Source organism: Acinonyx jubatus, chromosome B1, assembly GCF_027475565.1.
Source record: "Acinonyx jubatus isolate Ajub_Pintada_27869175 chromosome B1, VMU_Ajub_asm_v1.0, whole genome shotgun sequence".
Lineage (NCBI taxonomy): Eukaryota > Metazoa > Chordata > Mammalia > Carnivora > Felidae > Acinonyx > Acinonyx jubatus.
This window is the reverse complement of record NC_069382.1, coordinates 12,985,494-13,009,952: the sequence shown is the minus strand read 5'-3', so window position 1 is coordinate 13,009,952 and position 24,459 is coordinate 12,985,494. Positions and strand designations below refer to the sequence as shown.

At 41.0% G+C, this 24,459-nt stretch overlaps 1 protein-coding gene across 15 annotated transcripts in view; it reads right to left on the bottom strand.

Annotated features, from left to right (window-relative positions):
* TENM3 (teneurin transmembrane protein 3) overlaps window positions 1–24,459 on the bottom strand; it is a 1,268,347-nt gene that overhangs the window by 442,674 nt on the left and 801,214 nt on the right. For all 15 annotated transcript variants that reach the window (XM_027077054.2, XM_027077058.2, XM_027077059.2 and 12 more), the window contains one exon: window positions 7,652–7,958. In XM_027077054.2, coding sequence (XP_026932855.1) covers window positions 7,652–7,883 — 232 coding nt within the window. In that variant the 5' untranslated portion in view covers window positions 7,884–7,958. The remainder of the gene's footprint in view (window positions 1–7,651; window positions 7,959–24,459) is intronic.

Below are 24,459 nucleotides of genomic sequence, written 5' to 3'. Positions count from 1 at the left end.
ACATTGCTAGATTCTTCCATGCCAACAGTTATTTAGACTACTTTTCACACATATATCAAGAAGTAATTTTGGTCTAGATAGCCCCTTTTATGTTCTACTTTAATCAAGATTTTTGGTTACTATTAAGGTTATGCCAGCTTTGTAAGATGAATTTTAGTACTGTCCATCGTGTGTGTGTGTGTGTGTGTGTGTGTGTGTGTGTGTGGTGTTAAATGGCTTTTTGAACCTTGGATTGAGCTCCACTTTAAAGGTTATGTACAATTCACCTCGGATCCTAAAATTCACCAAAAGGAACTATTTCCTTTATAATGGTAACCTTTTAGCCACTTCCCTACTCTCTTCTGAGATAATTGGTTTTGGAAAGTTTTCTTCATGTTGTGACATAATTTGGGGTCAATCATATTTTGCTAAGAAAAAATAAATTCCCCTAGATTTGAGTTGCATGGAGCAGTGCCTTTTAGTTGTTACACGGTGTTCAGTGTCTCTCCTTTTGTTCTCATTATTTTTTAATTGGGATCATCAGGGGCTTTCTATTTCCTTGGCCATTTTAAAGAATCAGCTTTTTTGTTTGTTTTTAATTTCAGTTTTATCTTGATTATCTCTCCCTTCCATTTCCTTTGCTTTATTTTCCTTCTGTTTATTTTTTTACTCATCTCTTAGGATCTATAGCAAATTCCTCTTTGTTGGTCTTTATTCTTTAAATCTCCTCGTTAACAATATACTTTTCCTATGATTATGCCTTTCTCTGTCTCCCACAAATTTTTAAAGTTGAACTTTCTTTTCATTGCTTTCTGTTGCTTCCTATCATAATCTAGGGTTATCATAATCCATGAGAGAAAAAAGGTTTCGTTTGTTTATCTTTTTGTTATTTATCTCAAATTTTACTGAGTTGTATGATCAAATGTTTTGATCTCTAAATCTCTACTTTTCTGATTTTTGTGGCTAAATGCACAATTGGTTTCTGTAACTATTATGTAGAATTATGAAAAATTGTATCCCTTCTATCTGATGGTTACAAATGTCTGTATATATATATATATATATATATATATATATATATATACATATGTTTAACTGAAAATTTATATTAATATTATATAATTGCTTCCTTATTTTTGTCTTCTAGATCTGATTCCAAAGGAGGTAAACCAAAAATATCCCCAAATGTTGTTTAATGTATGCAATTCATCCTTCTGTCTTCTATCATTTGCTCTGTGGTCCTCTTTATCTTGTTTAGTATTTTTAATAGCAAATTCTGCTGTGCCTACTAATACTGCCATTCCTTCTTTCTTTTTGTTTTGGTGGGTATTTACCTGATACTTCTTTATCGATCTCTTTATTCTCAACCATCCTTTTGCCATTTTAAGTCCGTTTATTATAAGTACCCATAATTTTTAGAAACCAATGGGATAGTTCTGTTTATGTCAAACTCAGCGCATTTACATTTCATGTAATATGTAGTACAGTAGATTTGCCTTCTTTCATCTTGTTTTATGGTTATTCATGATTTTACTTGTTTCCCCTTTTTCCTTGGAGCAGTTTCTGCTACATTGATCAGATTGCTATTCATTCCCTTTCCCTCCTGCTAATTAGGTAGGTCTACTGTGTTTTTCCCTTCCTCTAATGATCACCTCCCTTTCCTGACATTCATAGTCAAAAACATGTTTTTCATTATTATTTGAATGCAAAGTAGCAATGATTTCTCTCTACTAAAACTCCTATCCCGTTTCGCCCTCTCCCTTTTCGACTGAGATTCCAGAACTCTTACTTTCCTTACCACTTTCCTCCAACTCCTGGGTATTGCTGAGACAAGTGATCACTTTTTAGTCTAGCCTGTTTTCAAGGTCTCCCACGTAGCGTTGCCTAGACATTTCCAGTTGTTCTGTTATCGTCATTTGGGAATTGTCCACATACATACTGCAGAGTTGATTTCATCGGTATTGTTTTTTGAACGCTTTCTTAGACGACACGTGTACAATCTTTGCATGTCCCCAACTATCTTGAATTTACTCTGACAGACGAAGGATGTCTTCCTTGCACAGAGGATCCCCGGGCTGTAGTTCTTCTCTCCCAGTAGATGGTACTGTACTGTCTTCTCCTTTCATCGTCGCAGGTGAGACATTCATTTTGCTTCTTTTGTAAGCAAGAAGAAAAGCAACTTGTTGTTGTTGTTGTTGTTTTTTCTCTGTAGAAGCTTATAAAATATCTTCTTTCTCTAAGGTGAAAAAATTCTCTAGGATGAGCTTAGGGGGTGTGTCTTGGGGTGAGTGTATGTGTGTGGGGGGGTGCATATATACATGTGTTTTCTTTTTAATTTTACCTGGAACTTGGTTTCTTGTTTTGAGTTGTTTCTTCTCCTTGGTCTTCAAAACTATGAATCCGGGTTTGATCAGTGAACACCCTCTTTTCTTCAACTGACCTATTATATTTTTTCGTATGCAAATGGCAGCCTTCCCAGCCTAGCATTTGCTGGTTACTGTCGGTTTTCTTGTTGCTGCCTTTTTTGGTACTTGGATTTCTATAAGCCCTCATACGCTTTTTAATCTAGGTTCAAGTTGTCCTCCTCTATCTTCATTGCTCATGTTCATCAGCAGCTTCCTGACCGGCTTGTCTTGCAGCCTATCCCACTTCCTGCAATTTGGGTGCCGCTAAGCACGTTGTGGCTTTCCGGGGGTGCTTTGGTGGTAAGTCCTGCTAGACTCTAGAGACAAATCTCTCCCCTCTGTTTTCCTTGGCTGGTACTCCCACACCAGAGCAGAGAAAACCCATCTGGTTGGTTCCCTCAGCTCCTGAGGGGCCAAGGAAACCAGCTGCTCTTGCAAGGCAACTTTCAGTCCCAGAAGGACCATGGAGAGGCAGGTCAGTCTCTGTCTGCCACAAAGTCACAGCCTGCTTCCTGATCTTCACCCCAGGGCTGCACCCCATTCTGAGCGCTCATCCGACCGAAAGGGAAAAACTACCTGCATCAGCTTTGTCCTTCGGGGACTCTGTAGAATCTTAGATCTCCTTTGCACCCTGGATCACTGTCCAGCTCAGAGCAAGTAAGGAGTTGTCTGGGGGATGGGTCGATGAGGCTTCATTCAAGCCACCATAACGCTGGAATCCTGGACACGGGGTCACAGGAAACCCTGGACCGCTCCTCTAATGTTCTCTTCTTTCACAAAACAGAGTTATCCTTGGTAAGGGAGAGGCCGAGCATCTGGAATATTTGTACAGAAGATAAACTCAGGATGCAGCCCACTAAGGAGGTGCAGCCGTCAAAAATCAGGGCCTGTGGGGTCTGCTACCCTTGAACTAGTCTTAGATGAGCAATGTCATGAGGGGAGAAGCAGAAGCCATATTTGGGGGAACTGGGGACGGCTGGGCACTGCTGACAGCGATAAGCAGGAAGAGAAGGCAAACCCCGGAGCAGCGGTAAGGAAAGAGGAGAGTTTTGGGGACCGGAAGCAAGCTGTTCAATGAGCGCCTGTCTTTGTCAACCTGCCTTCCTCCTTCCCTTTCCTACTTTACAGATGTATTCAGGAATGTATAAACACAGACATAATGCTCTCTGTTGTTCAAATTTAAAAACAGATAACCCCCCTCCCCACCGCCATTCTATGAATGAGGAGTGAATGGTGATCTTTTCATTTTAAAATTCTGCAATTCACCACCCAACACCAATAACTGACTGGTAAACATTTTGGGTTAAGACTGTCTCAGAGGTGCTTTGCAGACATATGGTTCTGCGGAACAAAAGCGTTCCTATTTCCAGACGTCGCCTTGTTTCAAAATTCACCCTCATGGCCAACGTTTCTTGTTGGAGTTGATAAATATTTTCGTTCGGTCGAGGACGCTACAAGGAATGCACATAGTGCAGAGGAAAAAAAAAAAGATCTCTTAGTTTATCACTTCTCTAAAACTGTGGGATGATCTTATGCAGCTGTTTCATGAGAAACGTGTCTCAGACCTGACAGGATAAATTCTCTTCAAAGTTGAATCAAAGAAAATGGTATCCAAGAATGCAAAACAGGTCATTGTCGCCCTAACCCCATCACACCTACGGAGGGTTCCACAGCTGCTGAAACAACAACTATTCCCATCACCTAATAAACCATAGGAAGAGATTTGGAAAGAGACAGAGAAAGAGATCTATATGGGATCTGGTCACATGACACATTATTGTGAAAACACAACCATCCCCGGCTTTGCAGTCTCTAAACAGAATACATAATTAATGAAAGTCACTTGGCAGTCACTAGAGCCACAAAAATCAAGTTGGACAGTCGGCCGCCAAATCGGTCAAGAGACATAAAAGCATCATATTTCTACGTTTGAATGCTCCACGTAATTGCATTCACAGGGGTCTCTACGTATCCCTTCCTTGGGCTGAAGGGGCCCTTGCCTGTGTCGTTTAAAGTAGAATGAGGATTGACAAGTTGTTTTAGGACCCCACAGACAAGCTACATTAGCATGATTCTTTGGAATCGGTTCAAAGATCTTTGGCTACTAGTAACGTTTCTTCATCTTTCATTTTTATTATGTGTATGATGTCAGGAGTTGTGGCAGGAAGCACATTTTGTCAATTAAATAATTAATCCCACAGCATAATAGTCAGGGAGGAAAAATTGACATTTGTCAGGTTCAAAGGAAAGAAAAGCCTAGGAGGATTTTTCATTAGGCTCGCTTGAGAAAAACAGAATCCGACAGCAAACTTTCCTTCGTCACTTCTCTCCTACATTTACTGCTCTGGCTACACATTCCCTGTATCCAACCACAGGAGAGAGAAAGTGTTTGCAATAGCTCCCTCTCCCTCAAGCTCATCCCACCTGGTCCCAAGTAATCACATCGCTGAATCTCCTAAAGATGTCTCCGGTCTTCCTCCTTGCCCTCTAGCCACACCATCAAAAGGGGCCACAACTGGCACCAATCAAGCAAAGGGGAATTCTGACCCGGAACTGCCTGTTCTCTGGCTTTGGCCACGGCACAGAGGTTGGAAGCCAAGCGCTAGGGGCAGACCGGCCCCGGGTTCAAGCCCCCAGCTCGGCTGCCGCTAGCCCTGGGGTGTCAGGCCTCCCCACTTGGCAAAGGAGGGCACTACTGGGACCCATCTCACCCAAGGACTGGGAGGGTGCACGTAAAACCTGGCTAGTGCCATGACTGGAGCATACCAAGGGATCAGTGCACATGAGCACTACGTAGCAGTATATTCCATTCGTGTTTCCAATATGGCCTGATTGATGAACACGTCAGGTGGAGAGCGGGCCCGAGCACACACCGCACTCCTGCTTTTCCTTTCTCTCCGGCCCTTAAACCTCTGCTCCCCGCTTCATTCCGCTGCTCCCAACAAGCCGCCTCCACGTGCTGCCTCGCTCACTCTCTCTTCCCTCTGCCCCTCTTCTTCTCCCCCCCGCCCCCCGCCTGGCTGGCGACAAGCTGAGTAATAGTATTGGGTCCCCTAAGAACTGTGGTTCCAGGGTTTCCGCAGATGGTATGGCCATGTCATCCACAACAGTCTGCATTGGATTAGCGCTGCCTAGGAGGTGAAAATTTCAGCTCGCTATTTTTAACCCGTTTGAGCATCCTTCGTGCTGCCTAAACGAAATGCTTGCTTGGGGTGGAGATGAGCCTCCCCCACGCATCACGCCACATGTGCTGAGGTTTTTTTTTTTTTTTCTTTTAATGGTATTCCACAATGTTTTGTTTTGTTGTGTTTTTTTTTTTTTTTCCGATAGGGCACTAAACTAGTTGTTTTTGTTACAAAAGGCAAGGCTTCACACCGGGTTCAGACTGCATGCATTTCCTAGTACCTACTATTTTTTAAATTGGTGGAACCTGTACCCTGATAATCTATGTCAGCTGTGTAGACAATACGAAAGAAAAAAAAAACCACTTGGGTTTGGAACAAGACATCGTGCAATGGACTTAGAAGTCCCTTGGCTTACCGAGGGTATGTATCTCAAATATTATGTCTTATATCTTCCCTTAAAAACTGGCTCAGTCGGTTAAGTGTCTGACTTCGGCTCAGGTCACAGTCATCTCACAGTTGTGAGTTCGAGCCCTGCATCAGGCTCTCCGCTGACAGTGCAAAGCCTGCTTTGGAGTCTCTGTCTCCCTCTCTCTCTCTCTGCCCCTCTCCTGCTCACACTCTCTCTCTCAAAAATAAATAAATAAACATTAAAAAAACTGAATCTCAAAAAAAAAACCCTACTATGTCAAGCTACCATATCCCATTTCATAAACGATGATACCTGTAATTTTAGTAAGATATCCTTCGGGGGAAAAAAAAATCTCTCTTTAGCAAATCAAATGAGTCTTCTTTGAGGTAAACTGATTTAGGTGAGTGAATGTTCTTTCAATCTAGTTAGGACGGTTCTTTCCACAATAGAGAGAAGAAGAGAACCATGGAAAATTTCCAAACTTCTGCATGATTTATTGCATTGTTTTGTGAAATTTGTTGCTTGCTCAGTATCATACTGTTGGTCACACTTTGTAAGGTGACTGGGAAAGAAGGAATATATTCTTTACATTTGCGGTTTAATTTATTTTTCCTCATTTCCTGATTAAAATAGCTGAGGGATGCTAGGTTCTGTGTAAACTGACTATGCAATACAAATGGGGGAGGATTTTATTTTTATTAGTAGTAATCGTGCCTGCATCTCCAAAAAATGTATTAGAAAACAAAAACCTAGGGATACCCAATTTAAAATAAGCTACTGTCTGAAAGCATGGAGATTGGTAGGTTTCAGACTGTGAAGGCAAGTTACAGAAGTCATTACTCCACTGGTAGAGTATACAGGCAGAAAACAGAGCATGAAAACGTTCAACAAATACATGTGAATGGCCAAACCATAACGGGTTATATTATGTGACACTGGGATGTTTTAAGGTAGAACCTTAATGTTCTAGATCGCCTGCCGGAGAGAAACCTGAACCCTTCAGTAGCAGGCTCTTGTATGAACAGATAGACATCAGCACATGGGCTACATGGCTCATGAGATAATGCAGAATTAGGACTGTCACTTTTCAATGAGTGAAAGGTCTTTGCTTGTCAACCTTTCCCGTTCCCTTACGTCAGTTCTAACGGCAGAAACGTCCGTGAGCACCTTCCTGAACGGGCGAGGGAGCCCACGAGACCTGGATCTCAAGTTTATGCACAAACGCTGGCTGTGTGCAGAATCACACCCCTCACATATAAAATGTGCACCGTGATTCTCGCCTGGGGGGCTCAGTCGGTTCAGCGTCCAACTTCAGCTCAGGTCATGAGCTCACGGTGCGGGAGTTCGAGCCCCGTGTCGGGCTCTGTGCTGACACGGCATTTCAGAGCCTGGAGCCTGCTTCGGATTCCGTGTCTCCCTCTCTGCCCCTCCCTCACCTACGCTCTGTCTGTCTCTCAATAAATAAATAAATAAATAAACATTAAAAAAATTTTTATATGTGCACAGTGATTCTCTACATGAATCGGTACCCTTATCTGCGGTCAATGTGTCTGTAGGTGGCTTTCTACCTTTAAACTGGAATACTACGTGACCATCTAGTTTCTCAAAAATCTGAATCAGAGGCTAGACATCCAAGTTGGAAAATAATCATGTCACCTATAGAGGAGAAAAACATGGCACCTCCAAGGGGGCGCCTTCTGAGTGTGCCTTGTTTTGTGAGACCAGTGACCTACCTTGTCTGCTGTATTCGTCTGCTTCTCTGTGAACCAAATCCTTTACTCTGTTTCCGTAAAGCAGCCGTGAAGAATCATGATCAAAAGCTTTCAAGGTTTCACTGGAACTGTACGACTTCTGCGTGGGGACCCTACACTCCTCATTGTCTGCTGAGGAATTTGTATAACGCCGTTCTTTTTCTCGTCTGCTCTTGGTCAGCGAGCAGTAAGGCCTACGTTCTTTCACATCCATACTTCATTCCTTCTGGGTGCACATCAGTCCTGGTCGGCACAGATTACACTCACGGGTCAACTTGCATTGGCCTCTCTGCAAAGATAAAAGGTTTGCATAACGTCAGCGTAACATTCATCCAAAAACTGACCACCCTATGGGGCACCTGGGTGGCTCAGTCCATCAAGCGTCCAACTGAGGTTCAGGTCAGGATCTCATGGTTCATGGGTTCGAGACCTGCATCGGGCTCCGTGCTGACAGCGCAGAGCCTGGAGCCTGCTTTGGATTCTGTGTCTCCCTCTCTCTCTGCCCCTCCCCCACTTGCACTCTGCACTCTGTCTCTCTCTCTCTCAAAAATTAATAAACATTAAAAAAAGCTATTAAAATCTGACCACCCTACATCCTTCTCAATGTGGAGAATGGTGAAAAGAAATACTGTTGCCTATCTAGAAAACTTGCTTTCAACAACAACAACGATGAAAATTTGTGAAATCACTGTAAAATGTCCCGTAGTACCAGGAAGTGAGGCATACTTTCTATTACTGAGTGTTATGGAGGCTTGCTCAAGCTACTATAACTGATTTTTCACTTTAATAATAAAAAAAATTAAGCTCAAGATCAAATTTCACTATAGAAGCGAGCTAAAGGTTAGCCCCAATATGCCTGTTAAATTTTCCACAATGGGACAATTTTCTCTCACAGCATTTTTGCCATTCACAAATAAATTCTCTTTCTTCTAACAAAATGTATACTATTTTTACTTCTTTGATTTTTTTTAAGAGCAGAAGCAAATTGGGAGCTTTTTGGACGTGAAATTTTGTCAAATACATTGAGCATTTTTTAAATTTCTGCAAAGACGTTTTCTTCGGTGGACACAATTTTCACGTTTCGAGGACCTAAACGGCTTCAACTATGGAAAGAACTGATCCTTGTCCCTTACTCTTCTCCTAAAAATGTATTTTCCTCTCTAGAACGTGGGTTGAATCCATGCTATCCTGATTTAAAGGCAATTCAAGTGGCTAACTTGAGGTGGTAGGTTTTTGCAAGGGCCAGTAGCAAGAGTTAAATCAGAAGGAACAAGGTCATGTGTGTTTCTTTGCTGAGCTACTGTCTCTTTCCTGATTTGGCTGACCTGACAGGGGTAAAAGTGACTGGGCCTGAGGAGGGATGGCTTCCCAGGTCTAATGTGCATTTTATTTTTTTTTACTTATTTTAAAGTGTATTTTTTTATGTAAGCGTTCTCTACACCCAACGTGGGGCTCAAACTCACGACCCCAAGATCAGGAGTGGCATCCTCCACAGACTGAGCCGGCCAGGTGCCCCTAATCTGCATTTTAAGGGGTCCTCCCTTGTCTTTACTCTTTCTCACTTGGTCTTTGTCTTACATCTGAAGGTCCCCAAAGGCCTCCAGTGGTGGCTCCCACTCCCCTCCAACTTTCCTCAACTCACTTTTTATTGGAGTGATTCCAGAATCAGCTTGAAACAAATGATTTCTGGTGGCCCCAGATCTTCTCTTCGGTACCACATCCCTAGGAGCGTGATTTCTATTTACATTTTTTTTTTCCCATGGAGAATCCCTCTCCCAAGGAATCCTTCCCTCTCTCTTGGTCCTTGGCTATCGTTATCCACATCACATCTCTCTTTAATGTGCTTTCAACATGGTGTCTTGGGGCTGACTCCTGATTCTCCCACGTTGGCTCCGCTTACCTCTAGGCTATCAACAAGTCTCTTCTGTCTGAGCAACATTAGGACTCCTCTACCTTTCACTTTCTGATTTCTGCCTTCTATCCAGCAGTAAGAATAGTAGTGAAATTCTGAGCTGGCCTGGTCACAGAGTTCCAGAGCCTATGCTTGGAAACTCTGGGGGGTTCCTCCTGCTACCTCTTTTTTGTTTGTTTGTTTTATTAAAAAAAGTTTTTTTACATTTATTTATTTTTAAGAAACAGAGAGAGACAGAGCACAAGTGGGGGAGGGGCAGAGAGAGAGAGGGAGACACAGAATCCATAGCAGGCTCCAGGCTCTGAGCTGTCAGCACAGAGCCCGACGCGGGGCTCAAACTCACAAACCGCGAGATCATGACCCGAGCCAAAGTTGGACACTTAATCGACTGAGCCACCCAGGCGCCCTGTTTTTTTTTTTTTTTTTAACGTTTTTTTATTTTGGGAGAGAGCAAGAGAGACAGAGAGAGAGCAGGGGAGGGGCAGAGAGAAAGGGAGTGAGACAGAATCCCAAGCAGGTTCTGTGCTCTCAGCTCAGAGCCTGATGCGTGCTCAAACCCTGAGATCACGACCTGAACAGAGATCAATGGCCAGATACTTAACCGACTGAGCCACCCAGGTGCCCCCCCTGCTACCTCTTTGACCAAATTGTATCTTCTCCCATCTACACTGCCTGTGAAGTGTTACTTCACATGGGTTTCCACATTTCCCTGCTATTGAATCAAGTGGGGCTGTTAAAAGAAGTCGCTAATATTTCCCTCGGCTGTTGAAATATATCTTGACTTCTCTACCTTTTTTCTGATTTTCCATGAATCTGATTAAATAAAGAAAACTAATGTTTTTCACTGATCCCTTCTGATTCATTACCCCATTATTCTCTTCACAAATTCTTCCAATAGCTCTTAATAGAAATTGGATTTCTCTTATTGTAGCTCTTCTATGAGTTTAAGACAATAAATAATTTCAAGATGTGATAACAGGGCATATTTTTGTATAACATGGTTAAAACAACATACCAATTCACTCTCTTTAGTCCAGGGAAAACAAATATTTACTTTAGGTAAATATTTATTGAATTATTATTATGTATTTAGGCTCTCTTTTATGTGCTGAGGACACGCCATTAAATAAAATGATGTCATTGCCCTCATGGAACATACTTCTACTGAGGGGAAGCAGGTACATTCTTTCCAATAGAACAAATACATAAGTCTGAGTTCGAGGAAAATCTTGTTTCTAAAGTGGTCTAGATCTCTTTGGAGGAAAAGCCATATCAACTCTCATAACTAAATGACCACCAAAAAACTTCTAATTGACCAAATAAATATCATAATTCAAGCATTTTTAGTAACAGAACTTTGGGATTTGAAATTATTATGAAAGTTTCAGTTCTTGCCATGAGTTGACATCGATTTTAAGATAAGTGCTGCTAAAGCACTGAGCCTGGATGGCTTAGTCAGTTGAGTGTCCGACTCTTGATTTAGGCTCAGATCATGATCCCAGGGTCATGGGATCGAGCCCTGTGTTGGGCTCCATACTGAGCATGAAGCCTGCTTAAGATTCTCTCTGTCTCCCTCTGCTCCCCTCCCCCACTCACACTCTCTCTCCAAACTAAAAAATAAAAATAAATTAATTGAAATAAGTGTTGCCATATACACACATATTTGCATTTCTACACTTTAAAAATGAACTGATTAAAGCAAGGGGAAATCCCCCCCCCGCTGCAATTTTGCTTTAGTTAGTTAGACCAGGCATTGGTAAACTCTAGTACACCAGCCAAATCTGACCTATCATCCGTTTTTGTAAATAAAATTTTATGGGAACGCAGCACATGTATTTGTTTATGTCTTGTCCTTGGCTGCGTTCTTGCTGCAAAGACAGAGTTGAATGGTTGCAACAGAGACTTTAGTGAAGTGAATTGTGTCTCCCAAAAAGATATATTGAGGTCTTAACACCTAGTACCTGGGACTGTGACCTTATCTGGAAGTATGGTCTCTGGAGTTGCAATCAAGTTAAGATGAGGTTATGTTGGATTAGGATGGGTCCTAAATCTAGTGATTGGTGACTTCATAAGAGACGGGACAGGGAGATTTGGATCCAGAGACATGGAGACACACAGGAGAGAGGGCCACGTGAGGACAAAGGCAGAGGCTGAGTGACGTAGCTACAAGCTAAGGGTTGCCAGCAAATGGCAGAAGCTGGGGGAGACACATGGAACAGATTCTTCCCGAGAACTTCAGAGAAAGCATGGCACAGCCAGTACCTTAGTTTTCAGACTTGTTGTCTCCAGAACTTCTTGTTCTAAGCCACTGTGTGTGTGTAGTTTGTTACTAATGCAGAGACCTGATGGCCTGCAAAGTTTAAAGTATTTACTCTCCGGCCCTTTATATGCAAAATGATCAAGGTCTGACTTACATCATTCATATTTCCATTCTGTCCTTCATTGTCCCTTTGGAGCTTTGAATGTGAAATGTCTTCTCTTTATTATATAGCCCATGATACAAGTTCGCAATCTTGCAAATAAGATGATCAATAAGTTCTTTAACGTTGTAATACAAACATACACCATCAATAGTAAAGATGCGTCCACATGGTAAGGTTACCAATATTTATAAATCAATTACATGTTAATAGAAGCCTAATAAAAAGATAATTTTAGGTATTCTTGAGCTTTATAGAACATCTCTAGCACCAAATATCTGACTTTTCTTTATTTGTGAAGCAATTCTGAAGTGCCATGATAAATGAAGATACCGTATTCAAATATACTATCAAAGACAAAGACGTTTGATCCTAGAGATTCCAAACAATAAAAAGGCTTTTGCATTTGTCTTTCCATTTTTGTGCATAGTTCAAACTCTTCAAGGATGCAATCTACACTGTAATGTTTGCAACCACTGATACGCTTCTGATGGAAGTCAATGAGTTCACTATGACTTCAAAAGGCAATGTTGTGCATTATCTTCTGCACTCAGCTCCAGATTTGAAGGTTAAAAAATGCAGCTGTTTAAGCAGTGCTAAATTGTTGAAGCACTTTGATGGTGATTGCATAGTCCTACACAGGAAGAGGGTCACTATGTGCATATTCAGCATAAAGCATTTGATGAACAGGATCATGGCTGTAACAGCGGGCAAGGCCTTTGAACAATAAGGAAAACGATTAGAAATAAAGTTGTCCAAAAAGTTCTGACTGAATTTGCTACAGCAAGTATACAACATCATCAAATTGATTGGGTTCATTTCCTTGAAAAACAACTCCGTTACTAACCATAGCACCTCTCTGGAAAACACAGCTGGTCTTAAAGAAATTTCTATTATTTGGTTATTAATTTTTCTCAATTAATTGTTTTCTCAATTTTTTCCTGCAAATATTTGATCGACTAAATGAACAGGCAGGACACCAGATCTGGGGTGATCATATTGTCTATTTCGTATAGTAGTCAAACCTGCTTGAAACTTGGCCAGAGAACTTAACAACATTCTTACCTTGTTTCATAACATGTTCCTAATTCCAAAGGAACATTTTTTAATTGTACCTTTAGGAAGCAATCTGATTTTAATTGGACTCAGTATATCTTTAAAACCTTTCAGTCAACGATTACAATTTATCAGGCTTGTAACAAACATCCCTAAAATCATCTGTACTTCTAAAATTCTAGGAGCTTAGGTGTCTATCCAGCAATTGTAATAAAAACAGATATTCAAACACAAAGGATTAGGTAGCCTGTTGGTCAAACTCCACCCATGCTCCCACTGTTCCTTATTTTCTGTAAGAATTACAAATTCCTGAACATCGCTTTGAATATCTTCTGCACAGAATGTCTTCCTCAAACTGTCTTTATAATAGTTTGAAAAAGCTCACCCACAAGAATAAGCAGACTTCAGAAAAACACTAATTTACTCAAACATATTTTTGATTAAAGATCTAAATTAAGCTATTTGTACATAACACTAGGAAAATTTTACCTTTTATTATTCACAATTCACGTTTTCCCTAATAAGGTAGAATTTATGATTTATTACCAATTATGATAATTAAACAGTAAATACAACTTTGCACACTGTAAGAATTTCTAAGTGTTTCCTTTATTGAAGAGCTAGATTAATGCCAATTGAACACAAGAGGAAATCAATCGCTATTGTTCATTTTAGAGGAAATCTTGTTTCTGGAGGCAAATTTACAAGTCAAAGAATTAAAATAATTAAGTGCAAAAATAAAATCATATGAAATGATTTTTTTTGTGATGCTAAATTCAAGCATAACTAAAATTTGAGCTTGCAGTTTTAAACAGAAGAATGTAAGTGACTATAGATGTCATGTGTGAGGCGCGAAGTTAAAACACAAACAAAGCTGTGGGAAGAAATATGGGGAAAGACAACAGTGATGCTTGTTGAGAAGATACAGATACAGAAAAAGTATAGTGGATAATGAGTGGTTGAGCAGGTTAAGCCAAGGCAAGTTTCTTTCTTTAAACATGACATTTGATAACTATAATAAATAAGAAGTCAGCTTCTGCTTCTGGCCAAGATAGAGGAACAGGACCTGGATTTACCCTCTTGCCTAAAATAACAACAACAGTAAAACTGACAAAATACGTGAAACAGAGTTTTCAAGACATTGACACAGAGAGAACCTTGAGAAATGGGGAACAAACACGCCGAGGCCTTGATTACCCTTGCTCACTACCTCAATAGTTTCTAGGCTACAGGACAGGAGGAAGAACCCAGGAAGAGCACCGCAGACTTCCTAACCTGAACAGGCAGAGCTGAGAATCCGGTAGATGAGACAGCTGCATGGAGAAAGAACTCTGGAGGATGCCAAAGGGTGCTTCTTGAGAGTTCAGCAGAGTGCTGGTCAGCACGTGTAGATGAGACTACTGCAGGCCAGAGAAAGAGCAGTTTGGAAGGACTGTGACAGAGCTTCTCAACCTCAACATTATTAACATTTTACATGGAAAAGTTCCTTCTTGTGGGGAAAATCCGACAGTAGGATATTGAGCCGCACTCAGCCTCTATCCACTAGATACCAGTCGCATTCACATTCGTGACAATAAAAGATACCTTCAGACGTTACCAAATGTCTTGTGGGTGCAAAACTGCCCTTCTAAAGGATCACCAAATTACAGGAAACGGTACCCAGAGCTCACACAAGGACAAGAGTAGCGTATATCCCCACTAGTCAGATGGGAAAAACCTCGTAATTTACTAGGCAATTTACTTAGGAAGGTCTCACCTCAGTTGTGGGGAATAATTTAGCACTAAACTACACATGGTACTAGTCTCCTCTGAAAAGTCTTCAAAGCAAGACCAGGGAGATAAAACTGTTTTCAAGTAGCTTAACTATTCCACAACAAAGCTGAAGAACGTTATAGGAGTGCAAAAATGTCTAACACTCAACAAGGTGAAATTCACAATGTCTGGCCTACGATCAAAGATCTCTGGCACGCCAAGAAGCAGGAAAATAATGAGGGGGAAAAAATCGATCAATTGGAACTGACTCAGAGCTGACACAGGTGTTGGAATTAATAGAAAAGGACACAAAAACAGCTATTATAACTGAGTTAAACATGTTCAAAATATTAAAAGGAGACAGGGAGGATATAAAAAGGAGACCCAAATCAAACTTCTAGAGAGGAAACCACCAGGTCTGAGATGGAAAATACACTGGATAGGCAGTTTTTCGACACTGCCAAAGAGAAGGTAAGAAGACTTAAAGATATAGTAATAGAAGATATACAAAATGAAGCACAGAGAAAGAGAATAAATAAATAAATATGTCATTAGTGAGATGTAGGATTACTTCAAGTGGCCAATATAGATTTGATTGGAGTCCCTAAAGGGGAAGAAAGGGAGAAGTCAACAGAAAAAAAAATTTGAAGAAATAATAACTGGAAAATCCTCAAATTTGATAAACGCTATAAATCCACAGATTCCCAGAAGCTCAGCAAACACCAAGCACAAGAAATATAAATAAATTATGCCCAGGCATTTGGTTGTAATTTAAATTATTTTTAAAAAGAAAACAGTGATAAGAGAAAGTCCTGGGGTGCCTGAGTGGCTCAGTTTGGGAAGCGTCTGACTCTTGGTTCAGCTCAGGTTATGATCTCACGGTTCACGGGTTCACATCCTGCTTTGGGCTCTGCACTGCCAGTGTGGAGCCTGTTTGGGATTCTGTCTCTGCCCTTCTCCTGCTAGTGATCTCTTTCTCACTCTCAGAATAAATACATAAACTTAAAAAAAATTAACTTAAGAGCAAGTCTTAAAAGCAGATCCAGGAAAAAGGCACATTCCATATAGAGTTCCATGTTGGAAGTAACGTAAGCAAGAAGACAGTAGAGTAAGCTCTTTAAAACGCCGAGAGGAAAAAAGAAACTGTCATTCTAGAATTCCATAACCAATGAAAATATCTCTCACAAATTAAGGCAAAATAACTACATCTTCTGATGTGTAAAAGTTGACCACCTAGAGGCTCTCATTATAGGACATGCAAAGGAACCTAAGTGGAAGGAAAAGAACATCAAATAGAAATATGGATCTCCACAAAGGAATCACTAGCACTTGGAAGTGGCAGCTATATGGATAAATGTATGATAGTTTTCTTATTATTTAAATCTCTTTAAAAGATGGCTGGTTGCATAAAAAGCGTAACAGTATATTGTGAATTTTATAACATGTGTAAATAAAGTATATTGCAACAGCAGCATAAAGGAACAGAGAGGAGATAGTATACTATTGTAAGGTTTCCATACTATATGGAAAGCGGCATCACCTCAGGAGACACAGTGTAAGATGTACACTTTCAACCATAAAGCAACCACTATAATAACAAGACTGAGAATTGTATCTAAAAGTCCAACAAAAGAAATAATAGTAAAAGGCGAAAGATTTATATGATCTGAAGAGAAACCAGAGTATCCCAATAAAAGAAATAACAGAATCGTAAAAACTGGAAGCATCAAAACTATTTGACTAGTCCAATGAAAGTAGGAGAAGAGGATCAAAGATTATATGGGGCAGAACAAATACAAACAGCAAGCTGGTAGACTTAAGTCTAATTAGGCCAATAATCACATTAAATGTAAATGGTCTAGATATCCCACACAAGGCAGAGATTTTCAGATTGGTTTAAAAAAAAAAGTATACGCTGCTACCAAGTAACACACTTAAACATAAAGACATAAACAGGTTAACAGTAAGTGGAAAAAGAGAAACCTAAGCATATCAGCAATCACATTAAATATAAAAATAAATGATCTACACACACCAGTTAGAAGACAAAGATTGTTAGCTTGTATGAAAAAGCAAGGCAAGATCAGTTGGAGGAACATTCACCAGCAATTCAAAAGAATGGGGTGATTTTCATGCATTAGCATAAAATGGTGCACAAGGAATAGTGTTTTGTAATTTTTTGATTCACTCATCATACATGGCAGGCATGGTGAGAGGCACCGAAAACGTAGAGATGAACAAGACACAGTCTTTACCCTCTTTCAATCTGAAAAGGGAGAGGATGGTTAAATAATCACAAAAATAAATATACGATTAAAAGTGTAGCAAAAACTGCAAAAAATTACAAGTTGTAAAGAGAGAATAGAAAGTGGGGTCTAATGGAAATGGAGAGCCCAAAGAAGAGCTCTCTTAAATGACATTTAGGTTGAGATCCACAGGATGAATAGGGTTTAGCCTGGCCACAAGCATGTGTGTCACAGGAAAGGACTTGAGGACATACCAGGCGGGCTGAGAGAATAACCTGTTCAAACAAATGCCTGCAGCCAGAGAACACCTGGATGGACAAGTGTCCATGGGTTGGGGCAAAGTGAGTAATGAGACATGAGTCCAGAGGAAACTTGCTGGCCAGGTGCAGAGCTTCATTACATAAGCTAATGGGTCTCACCCAGAGTGCGCCAAACATGGTGACCACTGGAGAGTGAAATGGGGCACTGATGTGACCAATCAGATTTACAGTTTGATGTGATCCCTCCACCTGAAGTATGAGAACAGGGAAGAGGGAGATCTGGAGTGGAAGCAGGAAAACCTGTTGGTAGATTGTTACGGAAGTCCAGGTCAGAGAATGCTAGCGTGGACTATGGAAACTGAAAAGGCAGTGAAGATTTAGAGAGGCGGATGGATATGAGAGATCGACGTGGCATCAGCAAGACTTGGGATGGGCTGAAACAAGAGTGAGGAAAAGGGCGGAGCTGAGAATGACTGGCAGGTTGCTGGCTTGAGCAGATGGTGGAGAGGGACACCCCTGAGACACATGGGGAGGACCATCCCTAAACACTAATTAATGAGCAATACCAATTCATGCTTTTCTTTAATTTAAACCATGTGTGAAGCAGTAATATTTGTTCTTTGTGGAAACTAGAAAGTACAGATGAGTGCCCACCCCCCTCCAGAAGGAAAACATTAAAATTACTACTCTCTTGATCTTTTGTGAGTCCACATTTTTGGATTTTTTTCCATGTGTGTGTGTACATGTACGTGTATGAATATATGTATGTATCACATGTATTTTAATATAGATGATCTCACAACCCATTTCTACTTAATGTTGTGAACATTGTCATTTGACTGAAGATACAGTTATGTCTATTTTAACAATAATAAATAGGAAGGTTGTTTTAAATTTTTTAAAATTTTTAAAAAATTTTTGTTCATTTTAGAGAGAGAGAAAGAGAGCACGAGCAGGGGAAGGGAAGAGAGAGAGGGAAACACAGAATCTGAAGTAGGCTCAAGCCTCTGAGCTGTCAGCACAGAGCCTGATGGAGGGCTCGAACTCATGAACCGTGAGATCATGACCTGAGTTGAAGTTGGATGCTTAACCAACTGAGCCACCCAGATGCCCCTAAATCTTTTCTTTTAATGTGTATTTTATTTTTGAGAGAGAGAGAGAGAGAGAGAGAGAGAGAGAGAGAGGAGGAGAGGCAGAGAGAGAGGGAGGGAGACACAGAATCTGAAGCAGGCTCCAGGCTCTGAACTGTCATCACAGAGCCTGATGCGGGACTCAAACTCACCTACTGTGATATCATGACCCGAGCCAAAGTTGGATGCTTAACCAACTGATTCACCCACGTGTCCTGGAAGGCTGCTGTTTTAAAAGTCAAAATTATTCTCCATGCTTTATCATAGATAGCAAATATGCAAACTTAGATAATGAAGCAAATAGGAGTAATATACTAAAATAGCTACTGAATAAGTGTGAATACTGGGAAATTTCTAATTGGAAAATATATAGAACACTGCCTTAGGCTATAAGAAAAGTGGCTTAAACCTCATCAAATCATTAAAAATTCTTTTAAAATTATTTATATAGAGAAGGAAACAGAAACTGGAAATGATCAAAAAAGGAAAAAAATATGGATAATGAGGGCTAATTTACCCCATAAGGTGAAGTAAGAATATTATTCTATGATTTAAAAACAACTAAAGCAATTTACTTGTATGGTTTGACATTAAAATTGATTCTGTTTTTCCTGAGAACAATTATGGACAATTGTAATATACCAGTAATATGTATTAATACCGTCACGTAGTTTATGATAACACCTGCACCAGTAATGGCGGCGAAAAGGCCCTAATCTCCATATTTTGAACAGATGGGAAAAGGCACTGGGGTCCAAATACGGCTGCGCTGAATGCAGCTTTCTCACCTCGCAGACTTTTAGGGTGAAGTGTAAATAACATCTCTCAATTTGCCTGTCCGCCTGGATATCCATCATGTCTATTTAAGTATTTTTACGATGTTTTAACCAGAACCCTGAATAGAGAGGCCACCACTGTATTCCTCTGTGCTTCTGCATGAGCCAGGCCTTTGAAACTTTGCCTGCGATCTAATCTTGTTCAAAGGAAAAATCAAGGAAACAGTTAGGGGTCATGTAGACGATACTGTGTTATCCAAATGGCCTCTAATATACACTAGGTTAAAAAAAAAAAGAGGTAACTTTGCTATCACCCCATGTATTGTTCTGATTGAACCGGGTCACAGACTAGACTGTCGTTCCATCTTCAAATGAACACGCTCACCTCGGCGGACATGCCGGTCACGGCCAAATACACAATGACAGCAACAACCTCCATTTACTGAACACTTTTCTAGGCTGGGTATTTTACGCACTGTATTTCTGCCTCTAATCACAGCCTGTCAAGGGTGTGTGATTTACTGGTTTTACTGATGAGGGAATATGAGAAATTAATAAAAAATTCCACGTCAGACAACCAGTGAGGGGTGAGGGTGGGACTCAGATTTTCATAGCCGGCTCTTCCATTTACTCCTTTGAAAGGATGCCAGACTGTAAGACCTGTGCAACATCAACTCCAAATCCAAGCTCTTCGTCACACTGAGAAAAACATAAGCAAGACTTTAGATGGCTTCACAACAACGATATGCTTGCCGTATCATCAGCGGGACTCAAAAATGGGGGTTACTGGGTGACAGTTGGGACTGCCATGTAAAACTGGACAAGCTTCTTAAATGAAGAGCTAATACTATTTCCCTAAGTGCAGAGCATTTTCTTCTCTTGAAGAGTGGACATAAAAGCTCCTTGATTAATTATTAATTTCAATCTTGATTAGTTATTGAGTGCTTAAAATATGCCAGGTGCTTTACATATATGACCTCACTCAATCTTCACAGCAACCCTGCTAGGTAAGAATTATAAACCCCATTTTCACATGAGAGAACTAAGGCCCAGAGAGGTTAACAGACTTGTCCAAGGTCACAGAGTCTGGAAGTGGCTGAGTGGAATCTGAACATCTTTCGGTGTAATTCCAAATCCAGACTCTTAAGTACTAGACTATACTTCCAAACCTTAGAACAAAAAGGGGCTTTAAGCTATCACAAAAACAAATTTTTCAATAGGTTGAAAACAAAAGAGGGGGAGGGAGTGAGGGAGGGAGAGAGAGAGAGAGAGAGAAATGATAGCAAAGAGTTTGACAACCGATGTCAGGATGTCAACAGATCCGGGATTAAGAAAGTCAATGAAGGCTGCCATGTTGAAAAGACCATGACAATTAAATTTGCAGAGATCACAGGACTGGGGCAGCAACAGGAAAAGCCACGAGAAATTCACCTGAGCAGAGAGAGGTGAAACATTCAAGACCAACTTAAAAGGATAAAATACACTGGAAACATTTTCTAGCTTGTGTTCAAGGAAAGACGGTTAAGGAAGAAACAGATGATACCTTACTGTGAGGCTATGTTTTCATAGGAGGACACAGTCACCTTGGCTGGTCTCCCAGCCCATGTGGTTTAGTTACCAGAGGACGAGGCTCTCCTAAATTACAGCCAGTGTGGTCACATGAATTTTTTTGTATGCCTCGTATTTCTCGGAATAAGCGCTTGCCTCCGGTGATGGTTTCCAGAGGTTGAGATGGAGCAGACCCCAGTCCTGGGGTTAGGGGAACTGCCTTCCAGGCATCTCAGTGACTGGCTCAGGAATGGACATGTGGCCTGACGCAGGCCAATAAGGTTAGCTCCAGGACATGTAATAAAACTCTCCGGAATGCACCTACTCAGACCGGCAAATGTGGAGTTACTTCTGTGGGGATGTGTACGTGGCTCTCGTCTACATTTCTGTCACCATGGGAGAAAGCCCGCCTGCCAACATAAGTCTGCACAGAAGACAACGGACCTCAGAGAGAGAGAGGAATATGATTCTGGACCAACAAATTCTCACACTGGGTGTTCCAACTAAGAAGAAATCTATACAGCCACAACTAGGCGGAAATACAGGACAGGTTTTGGATCTGACAGATCTATGTTACAGTCTAGCTCCACAATTCACAGTGTATGTGTCCTATGACCTTGGACAGGTTACTCAACGTCGCTGAGATTCGGTTTCCTGTATTTTATTCTCTACAATGCATATGACACTGTCTTTCTTACAGAAGTATTATGAGGATTACATGAGATAAAGTCTTAAAAGCATTTAGCACCGTGATTGGCATATAATATAATGTCTGCTTGATAAGGGCCAGTTATCATAATTAAATTCAAAAACATGTCCAGTGTCCAAGAATAGCATCCAGGATCATTAGGCTTTTCTGAGGAAGCTGGGGTGGAGAAAATGCATAAAAGCCCAGTTCTATAAAGTTGAGAGCAAGGGGTGATACTGTAGCTGGGGTGAAAATGGTATTTTGCCAAATGTTTGAATGGGATTTAGGTTTTGAATTTTTGTGAGCTTCTTCAAAAACACTAGGCCATCAAATGAGAAAAAAAAAATAGTTCCCACACTGATAATTTTCAAATGACTTCATCTATAACATTATCCAAATATTTACGTCTCGGTAGCAGGAAGCAGGGGGCCAACACTGGAAAAACTTTCAAGAGGGGCAATGAAACTGATTAAGAGTCTCCAGATTGAAAGAACTATGTGAGGTTTATTTTAGTAACAACTAGGTGGAGACCTGATAAGTACCCACAAGTACTCGGAGAATAAAGGATAACTACAGTTATTCATGCCTCTGTAACCCACAGGCAAAATTACTGTAATAAACATATCTTCCGTCTCCTGCCCAGCAGATAGCTTTCATCTCAATCTGAAAAGCACCAAACCAGCCAAATGGCACCTTCTTCACAGACCCCTGGGGAGCAGGAAATTCTGGTTCAGTGCTGGAGGTGAGGGGCTCACTCAACTTGCCTTTTCCCTGTGGAGGGAGGAGGGAGACATGGACGGAGATTCCAGAGTTGCTCCAGGGTTTCAAAGCACCTTTGGGTTCTGTCTTAGGGTCCAGAGTGCCCAGAGAACCAGGTCAACCCTCTTAGCTTGCTATGGATACTGCAGAGGCTGGGTCAGGTCTGGCCTCAGCCTCTATGGGTGTGGGGGGGAAAAAAAAACACAACATTTTTATAGCCTGTCTGGCGGGTAGGCCGTGCACCCATGCTAGAAGATTCAATTCTTTAATATTTTTCTTCTTCGGTGTCTATTGTCTCTTTCTAAATAATTTTTAATGCAACACTATCAGGGTGCATAAATATGCTTGACTTGGTATATAGGCTCACACAGAAATGTAATGTTTTGACATCTCAAGTTTACTTAAACACCTTAAAGTGCATATGTATAATACACTCAAAATATTTTGACTTGGTATAAATGTTGCCAAACAGTCTACGGAAAATAGAAGTGCATCCAATTAGTCAGCTGTTCTGATTTCCTGAACGTTCTACGTCACAAAGACAAATACATGCATAATTTATAGTGTGTATAAAAAGTCGTATGAGTCAGGTACCTAGGGCCTGACCCAGGCCTCCCATGTCAGGGACACCTGCTGAGGGGTGAGTGGGGGTCTACAATCCGACCACACTCTGCTGTTGCCCCGCCCAAAGGTGGGCATTGTCCACAATGAGGGTGGCTCTGTCTGCTGAAAGGAGGCCCCTTGCGCTACTTAGCACGACAGCTCTGGAGAAAGTGGCTCAATCAAAAACATTTTTTTTCCACGCTGTTACTTACTAGTGGTAGTTATAAGCCAAGGCACAGATTAAAACGGACCTAGGCAGCAGATAAAATTGTTGCCTTCTCAGATGTCTGCTGAAGTCGGATTCTTTCAACGCTCTCCCTGACCACAAAAAGGCATTGCCTACGAGAGTATGCCAACAGGCACAGAGAGAAATTCAGTTCCCTTGGTTTCCCGTTGACTACCTGCCAAGCAGAGAAGCTGGACTTTTGCCACTGTATTGCATACCTTGATGATGTGTTCTAGACAACTGTTAAAAACCACACTTTCCAGGTAAGCTAGTAAATTGTGGCTACTCCATCAACATTAAACTGCAACACCACTTGGGAGTAAGTCAATTTGGTCTGCGTTTCTTGAAAGAAAGGCATTACTAAAACGCGGCAGTCACCGTTGAGAAAAACAGGATCCAATTTTGGCTACTGTGGCTTTGCTTTAAAATAATTCAACTTGCCATTTGTGTCACTGCAAAGTAGTTACAGTATCAGTTAATAATTACGGTTATAATTCCCAACACCAGGATGGTTTTCAAACGGACTTGCATAGAACACTGAGGAAAGAACACTCGTTTACGGGAACATCTTCCTCAGGTGAATTCTGCTATCCCTCTTCCGTTACCTCCCCAACTGGGCATCGGCATTTCTGACCCAGACGAGGGGTTGTACTTCTGCAATTAGGAGGTAGTATTATTTTAATACTCATTTAATTTTTGGTCCCTCTATTTCTAACTGCCAGTAGGGGGCCAGTTATCACTGATGACAATAGTTATTTTGCATAATGGACACCTATCACCTAGGAACCGGACTGAGACTACTAACCTAATTTCATGTGGGTCACCACGTAGTAATGACTGCCGGTTATTATCAGTCTAGAAGACATCTTTTCCCCCTTGCCCCGCCCTCTTCCGCCTTGCCAATCACCATCATCCTCTGCGTGCGTGCGTGCGTGCAAATGTTAATACCACTTTGGAAAGAAGAAATGGCAGACATAAAGATTTCCACGATGATTTGTGGAAAATCGCCACATCTCATTGGATTATTTCTACAGCATATAGTAGTAAACACGGAATGTGGAATATATTTTAATTGCTGTGATGTAAATGAGACTTTGGGGTCATGTTAACTGAAAGATCCAGCTATGACTTTAGCATGCCTGCAGGCCTTTTAAATTGTTATGGGAAATTGCAGCATTCAATTGAGTAGTTTCAACACTGAGGTCCCCTAAGGCTTATTACACTTTGGCAACATGATGCCAATTTCAACTAATGTACATAATGCTTTTTTCCTCTCATACTTTATCCACAGAACCTTTCTAATAGGTACAACTTGAAAACCATGAAACACTAGGCAGATGAAGAGCTACATAATTGAGGCAATTTACCATTATGTTATTGGCAGGAGTTCTCAGGTTCCACGGAACTTCACTCA